General features: G+C 39.1%; 1 protein-coding gene across 4 annotated transcripts in view; it reads right to left on the reverse strand.

The window, feature by feature from the left end:
• INPP5F (inositol polyphosphate-5-phosphatase F) overlaps window positions 1–23,571 on the reverse strand; it is a 94,275-nt gene that overhangs the window by 37,705 nt on the left and 32,999 nt on the right. For all 4 annotated transcript variants that reach the window (XM_010859252.1, XM_010859251.1, XM_010859253.1 and 1 more), the window contains exon 3: window positions 8,769–8,905. In XM_010859252.1, coding sequence (XP_010857554.1) covers window positions 8,769–8,905 — 137 coding nt within the window. The remainder of the gene's footprint in view (window positions 1–8,768; window positions 8,906–23,571) is intronic.

The following is a 23,571-nucleotide window of genomic DNA, read 5'->3' on the forward strand; positions in this document are numbered from 1 at the left end:
ACAGGGGAAGCAGTGGAAACAGTGTCAGACTTTATTTTTGGGGGCTCCAAAATCACTGCAGATGGTGACTGCAGCCACGAAATTAAAAGACGCTCACTCCTTGGAAGGAAAGTTATGACCAACCTAGATAGCATATTGAAAAGCAGAGACATTACTTTGTCAATAAAGGTCTGTCTAGTCAAGTCTATGGTTTTTCCAGTGGTCATGTATGGATGTGAGAGTTGGACTGTCAAGAAAGCTGAGCGGTGAAGAATTGATGCTTTTGAACTGTGGTGTTAGAGAAGACTCTTGAGAGTCCCTTGGACTGCAAGGAGATCCAACCAGTCCATTCTAAAGGAAATCAGTCCTGGGTGTTCACTGGAAGGACTGACACTAAAGCTGAAACTCCAGTACTTTGGCCACCTCATGAGAAGAGTTGACTCATTGGAAAAGACTCTGATGCTGGGAGGGATTGGGGGCAGGAGGAGAAGGGGACGACAGAGGATGAGATGGCTGGATGGCATCACCGACTCGATGGACATGAGTTTGGGTGAACTCCAGGAGTTGGTGATGGACAAGGAGGCCTGGCATGTTGCAATTCATGGGGTCACAAAGAGTCGGATACAACTGAGTGACTGAACTGAACTGATGTTTAACTCCACATTTCTAACTCTACTCTTTTGCTCTGAGCTCATGACCCCAAAATACATTTCCCCACTATTGACACTAGTCTCTCAAGTTCAGCATCTCCAAAACTGACCAACATCTATTTCACAAATCTTGTTCCTTCTCTGGTATGCCCTATCTCAGGCAATACCACCAACTGTACCACTTAAGCAAGAAACCTTTGAGTCATCTTCCGTTACTCTCCCTGATAAAGTTTCTTCTATCAACCCCAACTATTTCATGTTGATTGCTATTGTGTTAATTCAGATCCGTATCTTTTGCCTAAACCATTGCTTCTCGAGGGAGGTGCTACTGGCTTAACAGACTTCTTTTATGCACAATCATCCCACTTAGAGCACAAAACCTAACAGCCTCCTTTCATGAACTGGGGAGTCCACTCCAGCACCACTTGAAGCACTCCAGGCTTCAAGTACTGAAAAGGGTTCCAGGCTTCCATTTAGTTCCCTTTATTGTGTAGAGATCACCTGGAGAAGGGAATGGTTACCCACTTCAGTATTCTTGCGTAGAGAATCCCATGGACAGAGGAGCCTGGTGGGCTACAGTCCATAGGGTCGAAAAGAGTCACAAGACTGAGTGACTAACACTTTCACTTTTTTTCACTGTGTAGACCAAATCTCCACCCACCACTGCCTACTTATGGACCCAGAACCTAGGAGGCCTATGGCCTCTATTTAAGCTGCTATTCCATTTTTGGTCCATGAAGATAAGATGCAGTTTCCCTCTAGGCCTGGCAATGTCTTCCTTGTTTTTCTTTTCTCTTTTTTTAATCTACTCTCCTCCTGGGCTTGGAACAGAGCTGACAGAGGCTCAATATCCCTTAACTTCCTTACCAACAACTTCAAAAAATGCTAAAACTTGAAAGGGTATTTTTAAAGTTTGCTACAAGCTCATCTAATGATAAAATAACCCCAAAAGAGAGGCTATTTATAGTCATCATTTACCTTCCTCAGAATGAACATTTATCTGATTCTTTAAGAAATATGAATGTGTAGTTTTGTAGGGTAACATCCCAGACTAACTGCCCATATAATAAAATACATGGAATAACCTTTTGGAAAGCCCTCAAAATCTGAATTCTAAACTAAATTTAGCCTCAAAGGTTTCAGATAAGGATTGTGATATGCACAGCAGAGCATAAAGTCACCACACCATCTCTCTTAAAGTTGATTTTTCTTTTTTTTTTTTGAAAAGTTAAAAATGTAGTTTACTGTACTACACTTGATCTTAGCCAAAAGGCCGAGAAGTGATAAGGTGATTTTTCTAAAGAGAAATTTAAAATTACTTTAAACATAAAAATTTTCAATTAATATTTTAGAATCACCCATATATATAGATAGTGGTAAAGAATCTGCCTGCCTGCCAATGCAGGAGATGCAAGAGACCCAGGTTCGATCCCTAGTTCAGGAAGATCCCCTGAAGAAGGAAATGCCAACCCACTCCAGTATTCTTGCCTGGAAAAAAATCCCATGGACAGAGGAGCCTGGTGGGCTACAGTCTATGGGGTTGCAAAGAGTCGGACATGACTGAGCACTTGTGACAGTCAGCATATATATATAGTTAACTTTAGAAAAGAAAGATGACCACTATCTCATTTTATAAATTCATTTATTTTTAATTGAAGGATAATTGCTTTATAACATCGTGTTGTTTCTGCCATATATCAATATGACTCAGCCACAGGTATACATATGTCCCCTCCCTCTTGAACTTCCCTCCCACCTCCCACCCTACCCTAACCCTCTAGGTTGCCCCAGAACCCTTGTTTGAGTTCCCTGAATCATACAGCAAATTCCCATCTATCTATTTTGTGTATGGTAACGTATGTGTTTCTTTGCTACTCTCTCCTTTCATCCCACCCTCTCCTCCCCCGACCCCCACACCATGTCCACACATCTGTGCTCTGGCTGGCTCTCCATTGCTGCACTGCAAACAGGTTCACTATCTTTTTTTAAAGGTTAAGTTCAGTCCTACCAAGAAATAAGAATATAGAAAATAACTTCTTGGAATTCCTTCCAGTCCTAAAATGCTTTGTTTAGACAGAACTCTTGGGACTACAACACACAGCATGTACAGTAAGATCACCTTCCCTTTTCCAGAGGCCCAGCCAGTTCTGCATAATATGTGCTTAGGCCCTTATCACAACATCGATACACACAATCTCAAAAAGAAAACCACAACCACAGCACCACAGTGCTCCCCTAGTATTTCTACTGCTCTAACCACTTAGAGTTCACAACCAAGATTAAGGGCTGATGTTGCTGCTGCTGCTGTATAGGGAAAGGAAAATAAATGATTTTACTTTATAAGTTGATATCTATTTATGTCCATCAGGAGCTAAAATTTTAAACAGATGTCTAATGGGAAACCAAATATGGAAAATGATGCAGTTATCTATTAGAGCAACGAGATACAGCAAATAAGATATGCAGACATGGAACATAAGCCTATAAAACTTTAAAGGATGTTTTTCCAAAAGAAAGAATATCTATGTTCTCATCTATTTGAACTCCAAAGATTCTTCATATCCTTGTATAGATCTTTTCTTTTTTAAATGGCACACTGCTTTGAAAAACAGTCTGGCAGATCCTCAAAAGGTTAAACCCAGAGTTACTATATAATACAGCAATTCCATTCCTAGGTATAGAATTTCTTTTTCTCACTAGAGAAATGAAAACAATGTCCACCCAAAACTTATACATAAATGTACAAGTTTTGTTATGTACAGAAACTTGTATATAAATATACAGCAATATTATTCACAAACAGCTCCAAAGTGAAAACAACCCCAACGTCCATCAACTGATGAAAGGATAAATAAAATGTGGTATATCCATACAAAGGGATAAGAAGAAATTAAGTACTGACCCATGCTACAACAAGCATGAACCTTGAAAACACGGTGCTAAATAAAAGAAACTGGGCACAAAAGGCTACATATTTTATGCCATGTAGAAGAACTGTTCAGAACAGTCAAATTTATATAGATACAGAAAGTAGATTAGTGGTTGCCTAGGATTTGCCTGGGGTTTGGAGGAAAATGAGTGACTGCTAATGAGTGCAGGGTTATTTTTATAGTCATGAAAATGTTCTAAAATTAACTGCAGTGATGGTTACAAATCTGTGAATATACTAAACACCACTGAATTATGTGCTTTAAATGGATGAACTGTATAGTATGAAAATTATTTTAAGAATTGGCAAACATAATAAGCCATACAAGTAAAGTAAAAAGTCTACTGGGGTAGAAAACTAGAAATACTAGTAATTCCCAACTCTGTTACAAAATGCTTCTGCTCCAATGACAGAAGACAGATGAGGTCCTTGAAAATCTGAGAACAGTGACCACAATAAAGAGCCCAGGGGTCCTGAGGGGAAAGGTAGAAAGCAGTGGGTATTCAAACACAGACACAGATGTCCAAATTATAAAGACATACTAAGAAGCCCTAGACTTCCCTGATAGCTCAGTTGGTAAAGAATCCACCTGTAATGCAGGATTGGTAAAGAATCTGCCTGCAATGAAGGAGATCCCAGTTTGATTCCTGGGTTGGGAAGCCACTGGAGAAGGGATAGGCTACCCATTCCAGTATTCTTGGTCTTCCCCTGTGGCTCAGCTGGTAAAGAATCTACCTGCAACGCAGGAGACTTGGGTTTGATCCCTGGATTGGGAAGATCCCCTGGAGAAGGGAAAGGCTACACACTCCAGTATTCTGGCCTGGAGAACTCCATGGACTGTGTAGTCCATGGGGTTCCAAAGGGTTGAGTATGACTGAGCAACTTTCACTTTCAAGAAGACCTAAGAGTCAGCTTCATTTAAGAAAGTCTTCTGTGCATAAGATACATATGGTCATGAAAAATAACAGGAATTTTTTAACTAATAGAAGTAGGAAAAATATACAAAGATGCAAAATATAAAAACTACCCTGAAAATTTGAAATATTGCTCCTCCAAAGAGCTGGAGACAAATGGAAAGCAGGGAACATATGTATCCCTATGACAGAAACCAATACAATATTGTAAAGCTATTATCCTTCAATTAAAACTAAATTGTTTTTAAAAACCAGAATATTGACATTGATCAATGTGGGAGAATATTTTTCCTCCTCCTCAGTTACAATTACTATATAATCAAAAATAAAAAGCCCCACAAAAATTTATCATGCTTCTAAATGCTCTTTTTAACTGGCATTATATGGAAACTAGAATAAGAATACCAAAAATTTAAATTAACATGTGGGAGAATATTTTTCCTCCTCCTCAGTTACAATTACTATATAATCAAAAATAAAAAGCCCCACAAAAATTTATCATGCTTCTAAATGCTCTTTTTAACTGGCATTATATGGAAACTAGAATAAGAATACCAAAAATTTAAATTAACATGTGGGAGAATATTTTTCCTCCTCCTCAGTTACAATTACTATATAATCAAAAATAAAAAGCCCCACAAAAATTTATCATGCTTCTAAATGCTCTTTTTAACTGGCATTATATGGAAACTAGAATAAGAATACCAAAAATTTAAATTAACATGTCAGAAAATAAGCAAACAGTTTGTGATTTTCAACAGAGCTGTTCTTTGCCCTTCTATTGTTCACTGTCATAAAGCTGCATTAACAGAAAACAGGATTAAAGGAAGGGGAAAAAAAGGCTTAAATGCAAATTTCTGAAATTATATTCTCTTGAGAGAAACCAATGCCAAACTATCACTAAATTGGGATCTGGAAATACTTTATCTATAATCACGTTTATCCCTAATTAGCAAGGGTCATTATATATTTCCAGCTCTTAACATGGACTGTACCTTTAGTACCCTGGCAAATGCCATCGCTCAGATTGTCCAACAGTACAGTAAAAACACTCAGCTATGTGGGACTATCTCATTTTCATTTGCATGTGAAGATGATCTCATTCACTTGAGAGTGTCAAGAAAAAAAAGGAAAAGTCTTCAGAATGAAGACATTTTAAAAGCTGTCATCACGGTCACATTTTTTTTGTTGTTTTAAAATTCCACTAAATGTTATTACCTAAAGATTCCTCCCCCTCCACCACCCACCATCTATACAATAGTCAGCTGAAGCTCCAATGCTTTGGCCACCTGATGCGAAGACCCAATTCACTGGAAAAAACCCTGATTCTGGGAAAGACTTGAAGCAAAAGGAGAGGGGGGGTGGCAGAGGATGAGATGGTTAGATAGCATCACTGATTCAACAGACATGAGTTTGAACAAACTCTGGGAGATGGTGAAGGACAGCAAAGTCTGGTGAGCTGCAGTCCATGGGACTGCAAAGAGTCGGACATGACTTAGTGACTGAACAACAACAATCTCAAATGATACAGACTGATGGCCATGAAGAGCATCTTCCTGAAAAGTCCACTAGGCATCCTATGCAGGCCTCCGGGTGAGGATAGTTCATTTCCCCAGAATTGGGGGTGCCAGATGTGCAAACTGATGACTAACAGGTGACCAAGGTGCTGAGGAGCTGGTCTCTGCTCTAACTGTCCAGGCCCCCAGCTTACTGCTCAAACCAGCACGCTACCCAAGGAGTGCTCACACTCAAGGCCAAGACTGGTGACAGAAGCCAGGCTGATCTTTCAATTTGTCTGCAGTCATCCAAAAGACACAAGTTTACTGGCTTAATCAATGGATAAAATTTTTTTAGTCTGCTCTTTGCTAAAATAAAATGAAAACAAAAACTGCAAAACACTTGTTTTTAACAGGCCCAACTGCCACCAAAGTTACTTGTCTGAGGATCAGCAATAGTAAATAGTATTCTATCTCTAGTACCAATCAAAGGAAATAAGTACTTGAATCTTTTTTTTTTATTCCTATAACAGAGTATCAGTGTCCTCCTAAATTCATTTTAATACTGGTCTGTTAGACTGTCAAACTTCCAGAAAGATCTGAAGCACAAAAATTACTATATTGTTACCGCATACCCTGTTTTATTGTGCTTTACAGATGCTTTTTAAGAGAAAAAAAAAAGAGGTTTGTGGCAATCACAATGAACAGGTTTACTGGTACTGTTTTTCCAGCAGCATTTGGTCACTTCATGCGTCTCCCATTTTGGTAATTTCCCACAAGATTTCAAACTTTCTCATTATCATCATATTTGTTATGGTGATCTTTGATATTACTGTGAAAAGACTGACTCCCTGAAAACTCAGATGGTGGTGAGGGCTTCTCTGGTAGCTCAGATGGTAAAGAATCCGTGTACAATGTGGGAGACGTGGGTTCAATCCCTGGGTTGGGAAGATTCCTTGGAGGAGGGCATGGCAACCCACTCTAGTATTCTTGCCTGGAGAATCCCCATGGACAGAGGAGCCTGGCAGGCTGTAGTTCATGGGATCACAAACAGTCAGACATGACTGAGTGACTAAGCACACATTTAGTATCTTAGCAGTAGTATTTTTAAATTAAGGTATTTTTTTTTTTTAGGCATAATGCTCTTGTACACTTAACAGACTATAGTGTAATATATACATATCTCGTATATGCACTGAAAAACCAAAAAAGTCATGTTATTATAATTATTTGCTTTATTGCAATGGTCTGGAACCAAACTCATAGTATCTCCAAGATATGCCTGTATGTATTTTTTTAAATAATTTAACCCTGTGCCTCAATTTCCTTCCCCAACATTCAGCCTAGAAAACACATACTGAGTTGTGGGGCAGTCGACACTATGCTACCTGTTACCTGCGGTTCAGGTAACAGGGAGGCAAGCCCAGCAGAGGGATCCAGGAACAGACGGCCTAAGTCCAGGTCTGGATGCACCACGAGCCAGCTGTGTGGTTAATCCTTGCCAAGCCTTCTCTCTTCACCTGTGCAACATGGATTCTAACAATGCCTACTTCACAGGATGGCCCAACGGATGAAATGTGATTATCCATTTAACCCTCAGGGCCTGTCTGGTACACCACACAGTGATCAAATTAGGCCAGGGCTATGACAGTGTGATGACACCCCTAGATGCCACATCCCCACACTGATAGTAGGCATGATACAAGTGCTTTCAGGGGTTATTTCTGCCAGTGTGGAGACAAACACTGGCCCCGGGCAATCTCATTATCTTGGCCCTAACTTACTCAACTTGTGGGCCTGGTTTCCTTTTAGAAAATGAAAGTCTAATAGGTCAGGGTTTTTTTTTTTTTTTTTCTTCTTTAAAAAAAAAAAAAAACAAAAACCCAACTTTAAGAAAAAAAATTACAAGAGAAATATAGCTTTAGAAAAATTTCAAGACATATAGATAAAAGAAGATACTATGCTAAGTCACTTCAGTCATGTCTGACTCTGTGCGAACCCATAGATGGCAGCCAACCAGGCTCCCCCGTCCCTGGGATTCTCCAGGCAAGAATACTGGAGTGGGCTGCCATTTCCTTCTCCAATGCATGAAAGTGAAAAGTGAAAGTGAAGTCACTCAGTCGTGTCTGACTCTTAGTGACCCCATGGACTGCAGCCTACCAGGCTCCTCCGTCCGTGGGATTTTCCAAGCAAGAGTACTGGAGTGGGGTGCCATTGCCTTCTCCAAAAGAAGGTACAGTAGAAGTTAAATCTAACCTCCTGACTCTCCTCACCCTAAATCAGTTTTCAAATTGTGCTATAGTGACTCAGACGGTCAAGAATCTGCCTGCAATGCGGGAGATCTGAGTTCGATCCCTGGGTCGGGAAGATCCCCTGGAAAAGGAAATGGCAACCCACTCCAGTATTCTTGACTGGAGAATCCCATGGACAGAGGAGTCCGGTGGGCTTCAGTCCATGGTGTTGCAAAGAGTCAGACACAACTGCGTGCCTAACACACACAGGAGTCCCCAGAAGCAGAGGTGGGTTTCCAGCAAAGGCAAAGTAGGAAGGGCCCCAAGGAGAAGCTCTTCCCCCATCACCACCTCAACCAGTGCAACTCTGCTTCTATGCATCTTAACTTACTGGCTTTCATAGATTTTAAAACAAAGGTTCCACACCAAAGTCTGAAAACACAGGACTCAATTACTCTAAAGATACCCAGCGCTAGAACTCTATGATTCTGGTCTATTAAATCAAATCCTCATGGTTGCCATTACACCCATATCAGGTTGCCATGAAATTTCCTGAAACTTCACCTTACCTCTAGCTCAAGATCCTGAGGTTCCATTTCAGAAAGTGATAGTACAGCAATTTTGGTTACTTTACAGACTTCATGGTCTCCTGGAAGTTTGCCCACCAAGGCTTTCTGCCGAATTAAAATAAGCCACCACGGAAGATCTGAAAGAGAAAAGGCATATTGAGTGTCTGGTTTCTATAAAGTACTGCTGTCCTAGCAAGCTGAAGCTGAGTAACACAGTATGCAAACAGTACAGTCCTTTGGTGAAAGTGAAAGTCCAAGTGGCTCAGTCGTGTCCATCTGTGATCCTCCAGATGCAGGAATTCTCCAGGCCACAATACTGGAGTGGGTAGCCTTTCCCTTCTCCAGGGCATCTTCCCAACCCAGGGATCAAACCCAGGTCTCCCGCATTGCAGGTGGATTCTTTACCAGTCGAACCACCAGGGAAGCCAAAGAACACTGGAGTGAGTAGCCTATCCCTTCTCCAGTGGATCTTCACAACCCAGGAGTCAAACCGGGATCTCCTGCATTGCAGGCCGATTCTTTACCAACTGAGCCACCAGGGAAGCCCACAGTCCTTTGGTAAAGAGCACAACAAAGACAGAAAAATGGCCCTAAAACCTATGAAAAGATGTTCAATGGAGATGTAAATTAAAATGTTTTAATACCATTCTCACCCATCAGCTTGGGGAAAATAAAAAAGTATTGTTAGGACAGCACATTCTGACAAGGCTGTGGGAACCAGGCACCCTCATAGCGCTTGTGAGAACACAAAGAGATACAACTTTTTCAGATGTTAATTTTACTATAACTAACATTAAAACATACCCACTTACTGTTTTACCCAGCAATCCCACACTTGTGAATTTACCCTGAAAATACATCTCAACTAAACAAAAATATATACACTCAAATCTATTCACTGCAGCAGTCTAACTGCAAACTACTGGAAACAACTTGAATGCCCAAATTCTTCAACAAAGAATGCCCCATTCTTCAACAAAGAATGGTTGAACAAACTATGGCACATCTATGGAACAGAGTACTATAAAGAATTAGCTCTTAAAAAGAATTCAAAGCATTCTAGAAACTGATAAGGGGATAAACTGGATATATTATTCATGTATTAATATCTTTATTATTAATATAATAAGATATAGTATTAAATCAAAGCACAATGGAGTAGCTAGAGTACACTACCCTTTCTGGGAAAAAAAAGAGAGAAAAACATATTTGCTCATTTGTATAGAAAAAGAGAGGAGAGATAAATTAGAAATTAACAAGGTTGGTTACCTAACAAGGGGTAGGTGGAAATGAGATGGAAGGAAGAGAAAACAGGAATGAGATAAAAGGGACTGGAACTGACAGCTCTCCAAGTACACCCTTTGACATACTTCTGACTCTGAACCACGATAATGTTTTACATCTCCTCAAAAATAAATGGTTCAAATTAATCAGAATATGAAATGAACCCAAGATGAAATGTAACCCAACTCTGTTACAAATGGAAAATGTAACCTATGTAGGAGACAAGGAAGAAAAAAATTAAGTAACTTTGGAAAACAGTATTTTGTAGAGATAAAGACAAAAAGAACTGTATACAATATTGTACTCTGGTAAGCAAATTATTGATGCTTTTGAACTGTGGTGTTGGAGAAGACTCTTAAGAATCCCTTGGACTGCAAGGAGATCCAACCAGTCCATTCTGAAGGAGATCAGCCCTGGGATTTCTTTGGAAGGAATGATGCTAAAGCTGAAACTCCAGTACTTTGGCCACCTCATGAGAAGAGTTGACTCATTGGAAAAGACACTGATGCTGGGAGGGACTGGGGGCAGGAGGAGAAGGGGACGACAGAGGATGAGATGGCTGGATGGCATCAATCCAGACTCGATGGACCTGAGTCTGAGTGAACTCTGGGAGTTGGTGATGGACAGGGAGGCCTGGCGTGCTGCGATTCATGGGGTCGCAAAGAGTCGGACACGACTGAGCGACTGAACTGAACTGAACTGAAGCAAGTTATTTGTCAGAAAAGTATGGGTTAGCAATTCCAGAACTACTTCATGTGCACACTAGGACTGAGCAAAAAAGTAAACATATTGATGTAAGTGGGAGAGGGGTATAAAACAAAGAAATACTTAATAAATATAAGAAAGAAAGGAAAGAAAATGCCTAGAGGCCCAACAGTTATCTTTTCAATCTGAATTTCTACTTTTCACAAAAGGTTTTTATTTAAATAAGAAACAGTCTATGAAAGCCAGCATGTAAAAGCAATTTTTCATTCTGAGACTATACCCTTTAAAAATACTACCTAATTACTACCAAAAAAAAACCACCCAAAACTATTGAAACAATGTTTCAGAAATTTATTATAGAAAAACAACATGGTGGATATATATTGTGCTTATGAAAAAATATTTTTTAAAAAGATACAGTATTTTAATTTCTTCCATTTTTCTCCCAAATACTAATCCACTTTCATTTTAGGCATAGTGCTTTGGAGATGTGCATTAAACATTTCATAAATACAAGAGTTTGGAAATGTTTCATACGTGTTTATAAAGTAGAGTGGAAATTCACTCCAAAGTTTCAAGGCTTTTATAAGTCATTTCATTATTCACGATCATTAAACTTTAACCAAGGACCCACCATGTGCTGGGAAGTACGTCAGGCACGGATTAAGGTTACCAAGCATTTAACACACAGTAAACCTAACACATAATAAAGCACATAATGCACAGAACACTTGAATGTTAATGCAGTCAGCTGAGTAAAAGGAAGCCCTTACCACAAATCTCTTAACCTTACAAGAATAACTTTTATTTTACATGGAACAATTTAGAGTGTTGGCAGAGGATAAGACAAGCCAACATTAGGAAGCCCTCTTCCTAGTTTATGCCTTCTTGTCTTCTTATTAACATTATGAACTGCAATTTTAAAAAATTACAGCAATGACAAAAACACAATGTGCATAATCAAATGTGATAAATGTCTTTCTCATATGCCATCTAATGGCATAGTACCAAAAATACCAAATTTCAAACACAGAGGTTTTACCCCATACATAGACTCACTTGGGAAAACAAAAAGCACGCTTTTTACACGAAAATGCTGGTATTGTCAATACTGAAATTCAACTTACAAACTTAAAATCACTTAAAACATTACAGACTTAAGTTCAAAATACCTGAGGGGTTATAATGAAGATTAAAACTGAGAAAATACAATGTAAATGATCTCAAACAACAAGGAACAAAATTTGTGAACAATAGTTTCCCTTTTCAGAAAAGCCTCAATGTGTTCTGACTTAGACGTCAGAACTCAGACTCAAATTTTAGCTCCACTATGTCAGTTCAGTTCAGTCGCTCAGTCGTGTCCAACTCTTTGCGACCCCATGAATCACAGCACGCCAGGCCTCCCTGTCCATCACCAACTCCCGGAGTTCACCCAGACTCACATCCATCGAGTCAGCGATGCCATCCAGCCATCTCATCCTCTGTCGTCCCCTTCTCCTCCTGCCCCCAAGCCCTCCCAGCATCAGAGTCTTTTCCAATGAGTCAACTCTTCACATGAGGTGGCCAAAGTACTGGAGTTTCAGCTTTAGCATCAGTCCTTCCAAAGAAATCCCAGGGCTGATCTCCTTTAGAATGGACTGGTTGGATCTCCTTGCAGTCTAAGGGACTCTCAAGAGTCTTCTCCAACACCAGAGTTCAAAAGCATCAATTCCTCGGCGCTCAGGCTTCTTCACAGTCCAACTCTCACATCCACAGATGATCACTGGAAAAACCAAAGTCTTAACTAGATGGACCTTTGTTGGCAAAGTAATGTCTCTGCTTTTCAATATGCTATCTAGGTTGGTCATAACTTTCTTTTCAAGGAGTAAGTGTCTTTTAATTTCATGGCTGCAGTCACCATCTGTAGTGGTTTTGAAGCCCCCAAAATAAAGTCTGACACTGTTTCCACTGTTTCCCCATCTATTTCCCATGAAGTGATGGGACCAGATGCCATGATCTTCGTTTTCTGAATGTTGAGCTTTAAGCCAACCTTTTCACTCTCCTCTTTCATTTTCATCAAGAGGCTTTTTAGTTCCTCTTCACTTTCTGCCATAAGGGTGGTGTCATCTGCATATCTGAGGTTATTGACATTTCTCCCTGCAATCTTGATTCCAGCTTGTGCTTCTTCCAGCCCAGCATTTCTCATGATGTACTCTGCATAAGAGTTAATGTTTACCAGGTAGCAAAACATACTACAAAGCTATGGTAAATAAAACAATGTGGTACTGGTATAGGAATGGACAAATGAGTACTAGAAAAGAAAACAGAGACCCATGTGAAAATGGGCATCTAAGTTAACAATGATAAAGAGGGGGAAAGTACGGTATGTCAATAACTGGTGTTGAAATACATACTGAAGTATCTGCAGACAAATGTATCTACCTGGAACCTGCTTTGAAATAATTTAGATGCTGGGAATATGGAGATGATGGATAAAAACACCTTTTTGTAGTTGACTTGGAACCAGCTCTACAAATTGCACTGGGTTAATGTCTCATAAGTCTTTCACTATAGTTTCCTGCCTTACTGTTTTCAGTCTCACACACTGATCAAAACAAAAAAACTAAAAGATAGACAAGAAAACTGATACATACTAGTTATAATCTAAGTAACTTGGAATGATGAAAATACACTGGAGTTACATAGCAGTGATGGTAGGATAATACAACCTTACGATGATACTAAAACCCAGTGAATTGTAATGTTAAAAGAGTGAATTTTATGGTGTGTGAATTTTATCTCAATTTAAAGAAAGCTTCTAAAGAACAAAAAAACTTGCTAGGAGTCTTACTTACTAGAACAGTGAATAAACTAAAAAGTATATTTTCTACCAAACACAGAGATTTAGGTACTTGAAATAGTGTTTAAAGAAACAAGTAAAATTATCAAAATGGAAAGAAAATGTAAAACTTGAATTGGAAACTAAGATATTTCTAGGTTGATTCTAGAAAACAAAGCAAAACAAAAAACCTCTTGGGAAATAACAGCAATCTGTATTCCTGTTAGGGGCTTCCTGGTGGCTCAGAGGTTAAAGCGTCTGCCTACAATGAGGGAGACCCGGGTTCGATGCCTGGGTTGGGAAGTTCCCCTGGAGAAGGAGTATTCCTGTAACTATTTTGCCGTAGGTGAAACAAACACAACAGTAAACACATAGAAGCCTGGAAATCCAGCAAAAATGAGTGTTAGTTACAGGGTTAAATGGTCCAAATATATTTTCTCTAGTTTGAATTTTAAGCTAAGAAAAATGCAAAAGTATAGCATTACTATTGTTTAGCACTGTATATCCAGTCAAGCACAATTTTGAAATGAAGCTTTTAAAGGCACCAAAGCAGGTTACTGCATTAATTTATATCACCCACCAGAAAAAGAAACTTGGCTTAATTAAAGCCATCACACTGAAATCTGGCTATGTAGTATAAACAAGGGTCAAAGGTAATTTATTCTAGCAAGGTCTTTTGGTATAAAGATATTTCCTCAACTTTTAAAATATATTACAATGGGGATAAAGGTCAATTTTGCAACCCTGACTCCTTAAAAAAAAAAAGAAAAGACAAAAAATGTGACTTTCCCAGCCAGATAAGAAAACTAACTAGGAAGTGATTATCTTGAAAAGCATGACCAGTTAGGGCAAGTAAAACAATAGTCCTGGAAAAGATTCAATTGCTTGCCATATACAATAACTTACTCAGTTAATTAGGGTAAGCAATCGCAGGAGAAAGATTTTTATCCAAAAAAACCTTTTTTTCTAAAATTAAAATTAGGGGCTACCCTCATAGCTCAGTCGATAAATCAACTGCCTGCAAGGCAGGAGACCTGGGTTCGATTTCTGGGTCAGGAAGATCCCCTGGAGAAGGAAATGGCAACCCACTCCAGTATTCTTGTCTGGAGAATACCATGGACAGAAGAGCCTGGCAGGCTACAGTCCATGGGGTTGCAAGAGTCGGACACAACTTAGTGACTAAACCACCACCGTATGAAAATCTTTTCTCCCTACTCACCACCTCACCTCTAAGTACTGCATTTAATATTTCTCAACATGGCTATCCATTCTACTGACATGCATCAATAGAAAAGCATTTGATCCAACAATGCATGTCCAGCAATCCTTTATTTTTATTAATGTTAATCATACAGAAAATAAAGGAATACATTCCACATGTTTAAAAATGTAAACATTACATATAAAATTAATATTCCCTTTCACCACTGTTCCCCATTCCATGGAAATTCTTTAAATCTAATCCAAACCCCATTTTATGAGTTCTCTCATATAAGAAGACTAGCAGAGAAAGAACAACTGGTTACCACTGCTGGCATTAGTCCTTCCAATCCTACTTGAGCTTAACAACGACTTTTAAAAAATATTTACTTATTTATGGTTGCACTGGATCTTAGTTGCAGTGTGCAGGCTCAGTAGTCTCAGCTCAAGGGCTCAGTCACTCCTCAGCATGTGGGATATTAGTTCCCTGACCAAGGATCAAACCCACATCCCCTGCATTGGAAGATGGACTCAACCCCTGGACCACTGAGAAAGTACCACCAATGACTTTTTAAACATGCATAATTTAGGGAATTTCCCAGCAGTCTAGTGGTTAGAACTCCGAGCTTCCATTACAAGGGCCATAGTTCAGTCCCTAGTCCAGGAAATAAAATCCTATGTTCTTTGAGAATGAGCCCCTAGCATTTTTTTTTTAATGCAACACAGCTTTATCTAATCTTTTCAAAGCATTCAATTTAGTCTTCATAGAAACAGGAAGTCATTCCTTTTGTATTTACAGTTGATGGGATTATTTAGTTATGTAATTACAGTATCAAGTAAAACAAGTATGAACAGGTATGGAAATAAACACAACCCATAATCTACCAGAAGACAGGGCTTCCTACCCAGTCTCCACCAGCCTTCAGAGCATCCAACACATCTACCAATATATTCCACAGAGGCAGTGAGGAATGCTGGTTAATCTTAAGTGAGGTTCAATTAAAAGAGCTCCTACTGACAGAAATACATACACAATACATATTCTCTGTGCCAGACACTTGAAGTGAGTAAAGTATCTGTGTGAAAATAATTTTATTTTTCTGATTTTTTTTTTCCTTCTGGCTCGCCTTTTTCCAAGACTGTTTCTGATTTGACCGGTTCAGCAGGATTTTTAAGACAATTCAAAAATAACATTTCTTCGGTACTCAGCCTTCTTTATGGTCCAATGCTCATAGCCACACACAACTACTGGAAAAAACCATAGCTTTGTCTATATGGACCTTTGTTGGCAAAGTGATGTATCTGCTTTTTAATACGCTGTCCAGCTTTCCTTCCAAGGAACAAGAGCCTTTTAATTTCATGGCTGCAGTCACCGTGAAGCCCAAGAAAATAAAATCTGTCACTGCTTCCAATTTTTCCCCTTCAGTTTGCTATAAAGTGATGGGACCAGATGCCATGACCTTAATATTTTTTAATGTTGAGTTTCAAGCCAGCTTATACACAAAAGAATTTACAATTATATCCACATGCCAAATTACTAACATTTATTTACTACATACTCCAAAGTCCTAACATAATATTCAATAACCAATATGTAACTTCTTGAAGAGCTTCTGCAGATTATGCCTCTGAAGAGCTTAGAGTCTGCATTCGAACCAGACGAATCAGAGGATGGAAATGTGCTGCTGTGAAGGAAAAAGAGAATTAGGAAAGGCAATTACAGTTGGCTCACTTTTCCCTTCTTCTGTGTCAAGCTGACAATAAGAATACTTATGTGTTTCTCTGCCATTTCAAGTTGACACTCCGAACTAATAAATTTAAGCCAAATGACTCACTGCTCCTTTTATACTTTAAGGCTTAGGTGTTTACAAATTTAACACTGCTTTATCTTTCTGGTGACTTGAACTTTGGCTGTTTTTGAAATGTATATCTGTTTATGCTTCTTGCCTTAAAGTCTGTTTTGATATTATTATGAGCACATCAGTTTTCAGTAGGTTAGCATTTGCTTGGTTTCTCTTTTTTCTATCCTTTTACTTTTGGCCTTTCTCTATACATATACATATACTTAAGGTATTTGTCTTAAAAGTAGCTTGTAGATGAATTTTATTTTTCTATTATGAAAAGCTTTGCTTTTAAACTACTAAATCCATTCATGGGCTTCCCTGGTGGCTCAGAGGTAAAGAACCTGCCTGCCAAAGCAGGTGTAATCTTGCCTGGGAAATCTCATGGACAGAGGAGCTTGGCGGGCAACACTCCATGGAATCACAGAGTCAGACTTGACTTAGTGACTAAACGAGTCCATTCATATATAATGTAATTGTTAAAATATTTAAGAATCATTCTACTGTCTTACCATTTCTTCACCTGTTCTATATACTTTCTTTCCCTGTCTTCTTTTGGACTGAGTGTTAAAATTATTATTCCATTTCTTCCCTTTATTAGTTTTTTATAATATTTTATTATTCTATTACTGGTTATATTGCAGGGTCTGATAACATGAGCCCTAACTTACAAAAACCTAATGTAAATAAGTACTTTTGCCAGTTCCTGGACAGGGAAAAGACCTATTATTGTTGTGTGTTTTCATTCTGTGTTAATTTTAGGCCTCATATAAAGCTAACTTTGTTTAAATTTACCAACATTTACTCTTTCCATTATTTTCTGTTCCTTCCAACATTTCCACACTCCTATCTGGAATCATTTCCCTTTTACCTGAAGAACTCCTTAGTATTTATTTTAGTGCAGGTACTGGTGGTGACAAATTCAGTTTGTTTGGCTCAAAATGTCTTTTTTTCCTTAATTTTTGAAGGTATAAAATTCTAGAGAGGCACTTTGAAGGTATCATTCCACTGTCTTCTGGCTTCCACTGTTCCTACCAAAGCTTTATTGAATACCGTTGAATTTAATGTGTAGCTTTTCTTTGGCTGCTTTAGGATGTTTTGACTTCAGCTTTTATCAGTTTTGCTATGAGATGCTCAAGTGTGGTTTTCTTCATATTTTTTCCTCTTGCAGTTCAAAGTATTTCTTGATATTGTGACTGTAAGAAACAATCTCTGACTAGTTTCTCTTGATCTCATTTTTTAAAATGTACCAAGTATCTTTAAATGATCTGTTATATAGCACAGTAACACACTATGCATTCTAAGAGAATCTAATCATTGGGTAATATCCTAATGGCTTTGTTGTTGTTGTTTAGTCACTAAGTCATTTCCGACTCTTTTGTGACCTCATGGACTGTAGCCTGCCAGGCTCTTTTGTCTATGGGATTTCCCAGGCAAGAAAACAGGAGTGGGTTGCCGTCTTCTTCTGCAGGGGATATTCCTGACCCAGGGGTTGAACCTGCATCTTCTGCATTGGCAAGTCAATTCTTTACTACTGAGCCACCATGGCTTATCTCAAGATAAATTATGTTCCAATTTGAAGGATCCTGCCTTTTCTGTTTTTTAAATAAATCTTTGGTAGGAATTTAAATTCAGTCCACTGTGTGCATAAAATCTGTTTCATTGATACCTATTGCATAAGCTATTAATTGGCCATTTAGTACTTTTAAATGAATATAACCATAAGTCTATAGATCGTACGTAAGTTTATGCTCAGATGGCAAAGAATCTGCCTGCAATGCAGGAGACCTGGGTTCAATCCGTGCACCAGGAAGGTCCCTTAGAGAAGGGAATGGCTATCCACTCTATTCTTGCCTGGAGAATTCTATGGACAGAGGAGCCTGGCAGGCTACAATCCATGGGGTCACAAAGAGTCGGACGTGACTGAGCAACTAAACAGCATGAATTTAAATTTCTACTAAAAGATATGGATTCACGGTATGTTTAATCTTTTGCTTTCTATTTAAGGCCCTTTCTATTTTTAAAAACCTATATCAAGAAAAATACTTTTCCTAATAGGAACAGAAATAAAGTAGTATATTCCTTTGACTATATTTCAAGGACCATCATACACCATTGTACATCAAGTAAGTAGAAATACAAGTAATACTACCACACAACAATGCTGTTTTTTTCCACTGTCAGATATCTGTAGTTAAAAGTACATCATATTGGGCTTCTAATATTCTCAGTGACCAGAGTCAGTCATTAATTTGTTCATCTTCCAAACATAGTAGCTACTCAGTGTTTCTTAATTGATTGCTCTATTGCCTACTAAAGTGTCCTAAGTCTGCACATACAGAAAACCGACAGTGACTCATAAGGAGAGTGTCTGGGACATGAGGTACATTTATTAGGGTCCCTTTCAAAGGTACCAAATGGTGCAATCAGAAGCATACTCAGCTTAACCTACGAATTCAAACTCAGCCTAATAATAAAATCCCTAATAATGACCTGCCATAAAATTAATCTATTATAATCTATAAAAATATAAAGGCTTTTCTATCTATAACAGTCCTAGGAAGCTACAAAAGTCTAAGTATCAATGGGCAAAATGAGTTTCTATTACAAGAGTACATTTTCCATATAACTGTGTCTTTCTCTTGCTAAAGTTCTAAGTAAGATGCTTCTTTACATATTTAAAACGTTAATGTATTACATACTTTCTTACCTATTAAACCCCAGCATACTAAATATAATTGGGGTTATTTATGGTGAAGGTTTATCATCATGAAGATAAACCACTGTTTTGAGGAGTGACACAAGTATGCTGTGAGGCTGGAGGTTACAGGCCTCTCTGCTTGAAGGAACACAAGCCCACAGGCTGTAACAAACCTGACAGCCAAGTCAAAGTCAATTAGATGAATAACCTTCATTTTCTGCCCTGGATGGCTGATACTGATAAGTGAGGGTTTTTTTTTTAATCAAAAATATCCTTTTTAAAACACAATTAGACCTGATAATAATTTGATTGTAATCATTTCAAAATGTTCAGGAAGATAAAATGTTCAGTAAGATAAAAACCTTAATAAGAATATAAAGGAGGAAATAATATAAATACAGGAAACACCTTTATAGGTGGCCCATACATACACTCAGTCACTCTTACCTTTACAAGATTCTTCTCTTTATGGAGTTAGGAACTTTTAATATCACTGCCATAGAAATCACTGAGAAAACAACTGGAGTTGAAGAACAAATTCATTTATAACTGGACAGCAGAATGACTGAAACAGAAGAGGCAAGCTGGCCTACCTCTAACGTATCTCTCTGCCTGAGGATATAAAAATCTGTCAGTTAGAGATATGCTCAGAACTAAGCAGCATGCTTGTCTGATGCCCTTGGGAAAGCTCAGAACTGTGGGTCACCTTCATGTGTCTCATTCAAGCACTGGTCCTACCAGGGAGGTGGAACCATCCACACCAAGGAGACTGGAGCACAGATCAGGGACAAGGGAGGTGATGGGAAATTCTGAAGCATAAAGTAATGGAGCAGACAGAGGGGAGCAAAGAGAGGAGGGAAGGGTCACTCAGCACTTAGGTACCTGGGGAGAGAGTAAAAGGAAGACAGAAGCGAAAAAGAGCAACCAAAAGATGCCAAAGAAAGGAGCCCCTCGCCGCTTAGCCCACCTGCTTCCAAGACCCAAAGCTATTAACTGAATAGATCAGCTAAACTACAGTGAAAGAATCTTTTAAGGGTTAACCAGGAACCTAGTAACCAACATGAATCTTACCTCCAAAATTCATGAGTTCTGAGACCCTCATGAATCAAAGTTGCTCAGTCGTGTCCAACTGTTTGTGATCCCATGGACTATACAGTCCATGGGATTCTCCAGGCCAGAATACTAGAGTGGGTAGCCTTTCCCTTCTCCAGGGCATCTTCCCAACCCAGGGATCAAACCCAGGTCTCCCATATTGCAGGCAGATTCTTTACCAGCTGAGCCACAAGGGAAGCCATGAATGAAAAACTGAATATAAAATGACTTTTTCAATTACACTTTAGATTATCTGGTAGAAATGTTATATGACAAATAATACTGTTAATCTTTAAGATTCTTCCCTCAAAGCAACTTTCAGTTCAGTTCAGTTGCTCAGTTCAGTTCAGTTACTCAGTTGCCCGACTCTTTGCGACCCCATGAATCGCAGCACGCCAGGCCTCCCTGTCCATCACAAACTCCCGGAGTTCCCCCAAACTCATGTGCATTGAGTCGGTGATGCCATCCAGCCATCTCATCCTCTGTCGTCCCCTTCTCCTCCTGCCCTCAATCCCTCCAGCATCAGGGTCTTTTCCAATGAGTCAACTCTTCGCATGAGGTGGCCAACATATTGGAGTTTCAGCCTCAGCACTAGTCTTTTCAATGAACACCCAGGACTGGTGTCCTTTAGAATGGACTGGTTGGATCTCCTTGCAGTCTAAGGGACTCTCAAGAGTCTTCTCCAGCACCATAGTTCAAAAGCATCAATTCTTCGGCACTCAGCTTTCTTCACAGTCCAACTCTCACATCCATACATGACCACTGGAAAAACCATAGCCTTGACTAGACGGACCTTTGTTGGCAAAGTAACGTCTCTGCTTTTGAATATGCTATCTAGGTTGGTCATAACTTTCCTTCCAAGGAGTAAGCGTCTTTTAATTTCATGGCTGCAGTCACCATCTGCAGTGATTTTGGAGTCCAGAAAAATAAAGTCTGACACTGTTTCCACTGTTTCCCCATCTATTTCCCATGAAGTGATGGGACCGGATGCCATGATCTTCGTTTTCTGAATGCTGAGCTTTAAGCCAATTTTTTCAGTCTCCTCTTTCACTTTCATCAAGAGGCTCTTTAGTTCCTCTTCACTTTCTGCCATAAGGATGGTGTCATCTGCATATCTGAGGTTATTGATATTTCTCCCGCCAATCTTGATTCCACCTTGTGCTTCTTCCAGCCCAACGTTTCTCATGATGTACTCTGCATATAAGTTAAATAAGCAGGGTGACAATATGCAGACTTGACGTACTCCTATTCCTATTTGGAACCAGTCTATTGTTCCATGTCCAGTTCTAACTGTTGCTTCCTGACCTGCATACACATTTCTCAAGAGGCAGGTCAGGTGGTCTGGTATTCCCATCTCTTTCAGAATTTTCCACAGTTTATTGTGATCCACACAGTCAAAGGCTTTGGCATAGTCAATAAAGCAGAAATAGATGTTTTTCTGGAACTCTCTTGCCTTTTTGATGATCCAGCAGATGTTGGCAATTTGATCTCTGGTTCCTCTGCCTTTTCTAAAACTAGCTTGAACATCTGGAAGTTCACGGTTCATGTATTCCTGAAGCCTGGCTTGGAGAATTTTGAGCATGACTTTACTAGCATGTGAGATGAGTGCAATTGTGCAGTAGTTTGAGCATTCTTTGGCATTGCCTTTCTTTGGGATTGGAATGAAAATTGACCTTTTGAAAAAAGTCACCTTTAAGGTATCAAAAGGTAGATTATTAAAATAAGATAAAATCAGAAGTAGTGACAAAAGGATACAAAAAAGTATTCTGACAAATATTTTCAGTGGCTTTATTGAGATATAATTTATATACCATAAAATTCACTCATTTTAAATATAAACAAGCCAATGATTTTAATAAATTTATAGTTGTGCAACCATTATCACAATCCTTACATGTTTCTATGAGTCATCAGTAGACAATAAAACAATCTTCTCCCACAATGCAATTGTACACAGACTATGAAACTCATATTTAAACACCAGTACTATCTAAAGGCTGTGCCCAAGAAGCAGGCCTCAAGCAGGGGCCCTGCCAGGCCTCTCTTCCCTTTTCTCTAGTGCCCCTGAGGGGTGGGCCTTTCTAATGGCTTTTTAGGAAAGTATGAAAGCAATGCTAGTGAAATTCCATTCATTCACACTGTAGGTATAAAAATATTTCATATCATTGAGTGTCACAACAAAGTCCCCACAGACAGCAAGGGACCAAAATCACACTTTTAAAATCATATACATAATACATTGTGCCATTTTAAGGATCTCGATATCCTCACCACTTTAAAAGTGGAGAAGCAGATGGTGATACTATTTTAATGAATGGGAGAGACTTGAGTGAATTGTGTCTGTTGCTATTCAATACTAGGAGTAGTAATTCTCCTAACTACTAAATGAAGAGCCCCTATTGCTAAATAAATCAGGATTCCTGACAATTCTCTCTTCAAACTAGTTCTGAATACACGGTGGATATATTTGCATTTTATAGTCAGATATTTCATACCCTAACAAGCTTATCCTCGTGGAGCTAGTGGTAAAGAACCCACCTGCCAATGCAGGAGACCTAAGAGACACAGGTTTGATCCCTAGGTCGGGAAGATACCTTGAAGGAGGAAATGGCAACCCACTCCGGTATTCTTGTCTGGAGAATACCATGAACAGAGGAGCCTGGCAGGTTCCAGTCCATGGGGTCACAAAGAGTCAGACACGACTAAAGCAAATTAGCACCCATGCATGCACAGTCTTCAGGACACATACCCACAGGGGATACATTCCAGGATTCTCAGCAGATGCCTGAAACTGCAGATAGAACCAAACCTTATATACACATTCTTTCTTGAACACTGGGGTCATTACTAAGTAAAATAAGTGTTACTTGAATACAGCACTATGATACCAACAGCCAATCTGATAACTGAACCAATTATGTGACTAAATGGGCTGGAAACATACTGTGTGGATACGCTGGACAAAGGGATGACTCATATCCCAGGCCAGAGGGCACAGAGATATCACACCACTCAGAACACCATGCAATTTACAACTCGTGAATTGTTTATTTCTGGAATTTCCCATTTAATATTTTTGGACCATGGCTGACCACAGGTAACTGAAACTTCAGAAAGGGAAACTACGGGCTCGGGTGTGGCAGGGGGGGGGCTACTGTATAA

Source organism: Bison bison, unplaced genomic scaffold (genome assembly GCF_000754665.1).
Source record: "Bison bison bison isolate TAMUID 2011002044 unplaced genomic scaffold, Bison_UMD1.0 scf7180017864456, whole genome shotgun sequence".
NCBI classification, from domain to species: Eukaryota; Metazoa; Chordata; class Mammalia; order Artiodactyla; family Bovidae; genus Bison; species Bison bison.